Source organism: Sparus aurata, chromosome 10, assembly GCF_900880675.1.
Source record: "Sparus aurata chromosome 10, fSpaAur1.1, whole genome shotgun sequence".
NCBI classification, from domain to species: domain Eukaryota; kingdom Metazoa; phylum Chordata; class Actinopteri; order Spariformes; family Sparidae; genus Sparus; species Sparus aurata.
The window spans coordinates 2,432,976-2,440,929 of NC_044196.1; the positions used below are offsets into that span (position 1 = coordinate 2,432,976).

General features: G+C 43.7%; 1 protein-coding gene across 1 annotated transcript; it reads right to left on the bottom strand.

Moving 5' to 3' along the window:
* Nucleotides 1–348: 348 nt before the first annotated feature.
* On the bottom strand, nucleotides 349–6,326 carry LOC115590046 (uncharacterized). Its single transcript, XM_030431301.1, has 4 exons — nucleotides 6,296–6,326; nucleotides 5,774–6,100; nucleotides 1,164–1,508; nucleotides 349–534 (listed from the first exon to the last, which is right to left on the bottom strand). The coding sequence occupies exons 1-4, from the start codon at nucleotides 6,300–6,302 to the stop codon at nucleotides 443–445; spliced, it is 771 nt and encodes a 256-aa protein (XP_030287161.1). The 5' UTR covers nucleotides 6,303–6,326; the 3' UTR covers nucleotides 349–442.
* Nucleotides 6,327–7,954: the final 1,628 nt, after the last annotated feature.

Consider the following 7,954-nt stretch of genomic DNA (forward strand, 5'->3'; position numbering starts at 1 on the left):
TTTCACTTTTGGTGTGTATTTCCATCGAAGGTTTGGTCTTAAATTTCATACAAAGTGGAATTTAAAGATATTAAATGTGTTAAATGTGACGTGTTTCTATGTGTAGACACTCTGTAAAGGTAATGATACATGTTGTTACTGCAGAGACCTGCTGTCTCTACATCTGAGGTTGTATTTACACTTTACTGTCAGAGTTCAAAGGATCTAAAGCACATGTTTCAGTCCAAACCACCATGTGACATCACTCTGACATCACTCTGACATCACTGATCAATAGTCATCAATAGTGAGTGTGTAGACTTTGTGTGAGAGTCAGAGTGAAGAAGAAGCTGACGAAGTGTCCTCCTGTCTTCATCCGTCCTCCATCAGCTCCTTCACCTCCATTTACTCTCTCATCCAAAGTCACATCAGATCAATAATCAAAGATTGACCAACAGACCGATCAAAAAAATTGATCAGCCACCAGAGGAGTCGGATCATTGGAGCTGCTTCTGTTCCTGATGTTCTCTGTTTCATCTTTGATCTGAGTTCTCCCTGCAGAGGAGACAGAGGACAGTTAGACAGAGACAAGCAGCCAATCAGAGACAAGCAACCAACCAGAGACAAGCAGCCAACCAGAGACAAGCAGCCAACCACAGACAAGCAACCAACCAGAGACAAGCAGCCAACCAGAGACAAGCAACCAGCCAGAGACAAGCAGCCAACCAGAGACAAACAGCCAACCAGAGACAAGCAACCAACCAGAGACAAGCAGCCAACCAGAGACAATCAGCCAACCAGAGACAAGCAGCCATCCAGAGACAAGCAGCCAACCAGAGACAAGCAGCCAACCAGAGACAAGCAGCCAATCAGAGACAAGCAGCCAACCAGAGACAAGCAGCCAATCAGAGACAAGCAGCCATCCAGAGACAAGCAGCCAACCAGAGACAAGCAGCCAACCAGAGACAAGCAGCCATCCAGAGACAAGCAGCCAACCAGAGACAAGCAACCAACCAGAGACAAGCAGCCAACCAGAGACAAGCAGCCAACCAGAGACAAGCAGCCATCCAGAGACAAGCAGCCAACCAGAGACAAGCAACCAACCAGAGACAAGCAACCAACCAGAGATGAGCAGCCAATCACAGACAGACTCACAGACCTCTGTTCTGTATCTTCATACTGACCTTTGACTTTGAGCTTCACTGTTTTCACTCTCAGGACTCTCAGTCTGTCTCCGTCCTCGTTGAAGACTCCACACCAGTATTCTCCTGTATCTGTCTCTTTGGGGTATTTCAGGGTCAGACTGAGGTCTCCAGTCTTCAGCAGGTCTTTCTTCATCTCTGTTCGGTCTTTGTAAACCTGGTCCTGTTCTTCAGGCTGGTCAGATCTGTTCTCATACAGGTGGACTCTCCTGCATGTCTTGAAAGGGTCATAGACCCACCCCACTCCAGCGTCCTCAGGCAGGTCAGGTGTAGTTCTGAAGGGCAGCTGGACAGACTCCTCCCCCTCCTCCACCTCCACCTGACAGTCTGAGAGGAAACAAAGCACAACATCAGCTGTTCAGACAGCAGCAGCAGTTTTGAATAACTTTATTGACTGATTACAAAGTAGTAGAGAAAGCTGAAGGACAGAACCAGATGAGAGCAGCAGGTAACAGGGGACAGAAACACAGGAAGTAAAACCAGGTTTTCAAGGTGTTGGACATGATCAGAGTCCTGATGGTGTTGTGATGTTTTGTCCCTGTGGTCTTCACAGTAATGTCTCATCTCAGTGTTCAACTGCTGTTTGTTGCTTCTCTTTGTCACTTTCACATTTCTGGACGTCACATTTAACATTTTCTTTGATCAACTTCTTCAACAGCAAGTGAAGATTTGTTGAATCAGCTGAGAACTGATCATCAATCAGTAACTGATACAAACAATTAAAGCTGCATTTCTTTGTTCTAAGTGATGGAAAGATTTGTTGTTTCTTTCAGCTCGTTCCTTCAACTTTCTTCTGGATCAAATAAAAACATCACATTCAGATCAATACTGTCAACTCTGATTGGAAATCAATCAGCTGATTGATGTCAGTCAATCAAAAAACAACACGGTCAGTAAATGAAGATTCACAGAATCTAAATCATGTCAGTCACGTCCAAAGAACAGCTGGTCATCAACAACACAACAGAACACATGTTTATAACACCACACACTGGAACACTTTACACATCTTTCATCATTCTGTAATCATTAAAATCTAGTTTTAAACGAGCTTTCAACATTTTTACAAACAGTAAAACAGCATCATCATCCACAGCTGTCTCTGTTCTGTTTCTTCTGCTCAGATACACCAACATCTTTGTCCTCCACACGATGAAATTAAGAAGCTGCCATTTGTCTTTATTTCTTTGAGAGGACCTGCAGCCCAGAATGTGTTTAGAGGGCTGAAAGACAGACAGCTGCTGCTGCTGCTGCTGCTGCTGATGATGATGATGAAGATGATGATGATCTTGACGTATCTGCTAGACTAAATCTTATCTTTATAAAGAGAAGAATTAAATCTGACTATAATGCAGCAGTAATAGTAACACAGTGAAACAAACAAGGTAACATGATATCTTTAAATGAACTTGTCTTGTTTGAATAGTCCAGAAATTAAACTGCAGTCTAATGGTAGGTCTGTTTTCTAACATCATTTAACAGAACAACATGTTTATTTTAATTAAACTCTGCCTCATTGATCACCAGGATCTTAAAGTTGGAATTATTCTCCACCTCAGTTCTTGGCTTTCTTTTAACCCTGAAAATGATGGAGGATCATCTGGCATTAACATTACATTAACAGTTTTTAAGATGATTTAAGCCATAAGCATCATAGAAATCTTGAAACTGAAATGAATCCTCTGATAACAAACATGTCCTGCTGTCTTACAGGGAAAGGAGCTAAATATGGCTCCACATTTGAACTGTTTTCACCTGAATGTGAAATGATGACTTGTAATAATAACTTTGAGTCAGCACTTAATGAGGATGAGATGAGGATGAGGAACCTGCTGCTGCTCAAACTGAGAAACTAGATTCATGCTGTCTGACTGCCTTCAATCTTTACAGCTGCTGACATTATTATCAGCTTTAACTGTTCTTAAACTGTGTTAGCTGTGAACTGTGCTCACCTTTCTTTACAAAGAAATGTGTGAGGAGTTGTCTTCCTCTCCTGGCTTTCTTTCCTTTCTGCCTTTTCCTTTCCTTTAAGGCTCCCTGGTTTTATTTTCTTGTGTAAAGACATGTTGATGAGCAGCAGCCACTCCACTGTTAAGCTGCTTGGACTGAACCATTCTGTACTGTGAGGGGTGAGAGGGGCCTCAGACAGCCTCCACTGTTTATTTATACAGAGTAAAGTCTCTCATCTGATGTATTCTGCCAGTTTTAAGTTAGTTATGACACTAATTACTTAAGCCCTATTCACACAGGACTAGTATAACCTGGGGACCTCCAGTAATCTGTAATAATTGTGGAGGTCGTCTGTGATCTTAATCCTGTGTGAATCTGTATTACGTCCTTAATTTGTAAAGTAAAAATTCCACCACAAACCACCTGCCATATTTCACCAAACACAGAGGTCATGTGATGATATTAGTCCCGTGTGAATCAGCATCTCTGTGATTTGGGGTCGTTTTTTGTTTTTCTTCAGGTTTTTTGTGTTTTCCACCTTTTTCTGCCTTTTTCCCGGTCGAGAATTATGGAGGCTGTGTTGGGAATTATGAATGAAAGTTTTGACAGCATTTTGGGTGCAAATTCAGGAGACTCATTGAAAAATCTCAAAAGATGATTAGATGGATTACATGCATGTCAGCAGGCCGTAAGGAACATTTTTCTATCTTTTAACAGGCTCACCAGTTATTATATTAGGGCTCCGGTACGATTGATCTGGGAGATGATGTCAGTAAATTAGAGTTAAAACACAGACTTCACTTATCCTGTGTGAATGCGCCACACGAAACACAGACATGGTGGGGTCATTTCTAAATCACTTGAAGTCCCCAGGTAATACTAGTCCCATGTGAATAGGGCTTTAGAAATGAAAAATAAAGTAAAAACAACATTTTCATTTCAGGCCTGGTAATCAGTCCCAGTTGGACCCCTCAGCTGGTCTCAGAGTTCCTCCTTCAGACTCCAGAGCTTTTACTGAACTCATCAGGTCTTTGTGACATTCTGAGTGTTCTGCTGACAGAGTTTCCTGATTTGGACTTTTCTAAAATCCCACCACTGTTGTAAAGACACAAACTCAGATTTCATACTTTGGTGTTTCTTTGCAGTTTTTCTCCTCCAGTCAGGCCGTGTTAAAATGTCAACAGGCACTGTTGGTTTTACATGTTATAAAAACAGAAGCTGTCACAAGTGAGTGATCAGAGAAGCCAACAGGGCTGATAACACAACTTTTAAACACATTAAGGCGATGTTTAAAACAATAAAGCGATCCAGCCTGGCCACAGACAGTGAGTTATGTTCAGGTGTGTCCAGGTGTTTTGTCTCTCCACACATCACACAACTCCTGAGCCTCCATGAGGTGAAGCAGACGAGTGTGAGAGGCAGCGTGAGGCTCTGCATGGTTCCTGTCTGACCTGCTGTCCTCAGTACTGTTACAACCTCCACCCATAAATACATATTCCTCATTATTACATTTATCAATCACTTCATTTAAAACATGGAGAAACACCACTCTCTCCACTCCCACAGCCGGAGCATCAATATTAATAAACACCATCTTTACGTCTTCACACACTGCTCTCACTTTTAACAGACGGCCTTTAATAACTTCTTCACTTTCTACAGACTGAGGAAGAAAGTTTGTGGAAACAACAAGTCCAGCCCCACAACTGTTACTGGTTTGTGACTGAAGAAGGTTTCAGCAGTCCACTCTGTCCTCCAGTCAGTCTGGTTATCAGCAGTACTGTGTGTCTCTGTACCAAAATAACATCCAGCTTGTTGAGAGAAAAGAGCTTGAAAAGAGACGCCCTTTTCCCATCAGCCCTTGCTCCATTTATATTCAAGCTGCCTGTTCTTATGTCTCCCATAGCAGAGAAACAAGGTGTAAAACAAAAAAGAGTGAACAAAGCAGGAAAAAGAAGGAATAACTATTTGACTCATTCATCCAAAACATGTCATCCTCTCAGAAGACACATAAACAGTATCATCAAAATCCTCCACTGTGAACTTCAACATCCAGTTGATCTCCTCGGTGTTGTTCAGAACCATGAAGACCTGCCTTCTGAAGGAGACAACATGTCTCAGGTGTGGAGGTTTACAGCCCAGAAGAATCAGTTTGACTGGAGACATTAACTGTCCGTGTCTCTCCAGTTCTCTCTGTAACATTTCATTACTAATGAACGGAGGAACTCTGGACTGAATGATGTTTCTGGCTGGATGAACCAGCGGTACCACCTGAACAAAGGTGTCCTGGATCACTACACCTCGTTCAACAACCGTGCTCACTTTATCAGTACTGTCCAGAAAAATAACAACTCCATTGTTCATCCTAGATTTGGACTTTATACCGTCATAACCGACTATTTCTCTGATTGCTGGACTGCAATCCTCCACAGAGCAATTAACAGTGGGACAGAGTTTGACTCTGTGTCTGTGTGGGAGCGTCTCCAGCTGAGGACGATTGATACTGATCCACTAAAACTACAGCACAGAATACTACTGCAGAAATAAATCTAACACACAGACACACAAAAGATAGAAACACACTCGTTCACTGAAATGCACACCCACACTCACTAAGAGAGAAACAGAGAGAGAGAACTGACCTTTGACCTTCAGCACCACTTGTTTCTCCATCAGGTTGCGTCCCTCCCTGTTGTAGACGGTGCAGGTGTAGGTGTTACTGTCTGTGTCTGTGGGGTATTTCAGGGTCAGACTGAGGTCTCCAGGTTCCAGCAGGTTTCTCTTCATCTCTGTTCGATCTCTGTAATATCTGTGCTGCTCTTCAGGCTGGTCAGAACCATTCTGATACACATGGACCTTATTGTCGCCTCTGTCCCTCCACTCAACTTTAGCGTCTTTCGGCAGGCGAACTATGGTTTTGCAGGGCAGCTGGACAGGCTCCGCCCCTGAATCCACCTCCACCTGGTAGACTGAGAGGACAACAAACCACAACATCAGCTGAACAGACAGCAGCAGGAACTGTGATGGTAACATGACCTCACTGTCTCATCCTTCTCTTATAATCTCAGACCTCACTGTTGACAGTCTGTCTCAACAGTCAGGGAACTACCAGAGTAAAGATGCTGCCCAGGTGCATGATGGGTAGTGTAGTAGTAGTGACATACCTGACATGAAATGGTGCCTAAAATGTACTAAAAGAGCTCCAACAAGAAGTCCAAGAACCAGGAGAACCAGGAGAGCTTTGGCCCAGGATAGAAATCGTTCTGTGGGAACCAGAAACATAAAGAACATGACCTCTGACCTCTGACCTCTGATCTGTATCTACAGGAGGTTTTAGGGTTAGTTGCTGACCTTTGACCTGCAGCTGTACGTCCGTCACTCTCAGTTCTCTCTGTCTCCCCCTGCTGAACCATCTGACGGTGCAGGTGTAGGAGCCGCTGTCAGAGAGGTGGAGTTTTGTCAGATTGAGGCTGAGGTCTCCAGTTTCCAGAGCGTCAGTCTTCATGGATGTTCGGCTGCTGTAAAGCTGGTTTTGGTCTTTAAGTTTGCCCCCCTTCTGCTGACGCTGGTGGACGGTTGAAGGATTGAGATCGTAGCGGCTCCACACCACTGAGGGGTAGTCCAGTTCATCAGCAGGAAAGTCACAGGGCAGCAGGACAAACGGGTCTCCCTCATACACCTCCACAGCTGAGGCATGCTGGGAAACTGTGAGGTCACACAGACAGAGAGGGTCAATGACAGCAGCCTTATTTCATGTCATGAGTGAATGTGGTCCTCTGTAGTGTGTGCAGCCTGTAAACTGTGCTGCTAAAGCTCAACTCAGACTCTGTGTGAATGAAGGCCAACATTTACATCCACATGTGATGCTGCTGTCAGAAAAGCATCATTATTACATTTGTGAACAGAAGCCATCAGAATGTGAGCGACCTGCAGGGATCTAATCCTGAAGAACAGAAGTGAGGACAGTGTGACTGTACAGTCTTCTACATTCATCAGGGTTTAAAGACACAGTGAACATCTGCTGCCTTTAATCTGTTCTTCATGTGTTTCTGTGAAGAAAACATGGTCCTGCAGCTGAAACACACTGATGAAGTGAAGATGACACAGATCCACATTAAAGACATGACGTTGGACCGAGGTGACGATCAGATCAGAGGGAGGAAGGTTATCTTACCGTGCACGAGGATCACAAACACCACAAACATCTTCATCTTCCTGTCACAACTACAACAAGCACAAAGTCCTCTTTACTGAGCTTCACTTCAGAAACACATGGAGGACATCAGTTCACAGCCAGTCGTCACTTTGCTCCTGCTGACCGTCCACTGACACCAGGACTGAACTGGACTCAACTTTCACTTTGAGCTGTTACCAGTAAATCACATGTCAGACGCTGCTTTTTTGAGCTCTACAGCTGTGGTTCACTGTGTTTCTGTCCTCGTCTCTTGTCTCTTGTTCTTTATTTTTGGATGTCACCGCAGTAACACAGCCTCGATAAATAAGTGTCATGATGGCTGTGTTGACTGTCCTGCAGTTGTCTCAGGTGTCTCTATCAGAGAGACGTGTCTGTGAGCTACAGCAACATAGACAGGCGTTTGAGAAGGTTTGACACGAGGGATGTGATGGAAAAATATTAGTTAAACTCTTGTGTGACATTTCTATAACCCTGTGTGTTTGCATGAGAAGTAAGAAGTGGTTAAATGAATACCACATCCTGTCTCAGGAGTTGTTGCAGTCCGTTTCCTGTATGATGCATATATTGTTAAACCTGCATGTAACCACTAACAATAGTTGAAACGAACACCACCTGTCACTGAGAATGT

What these genes read in the sequence shown, in the direction of transcription:
- LOC115590046 (XM_030431301.1), bottom strand. An exon ending in AGTGGTGCTGAAGGTCAAAG is followed by an intron (nt 1,509 to 5,773) that starts GTCAGTTCTCTC and finishes GTTTCCTCTCAG; the next exon opens with ACTGTCAGGTGGAGGTGGAG. An exon ending in AGTGAAGCTCAAAGTCAAAG is followed by an intron (nt 535 to 1,163) that starts GTCAGTATGAAG and finishes TCTCCTCTGCAG; the next exon opens with GGAGAACTCAGATCAAAGAT.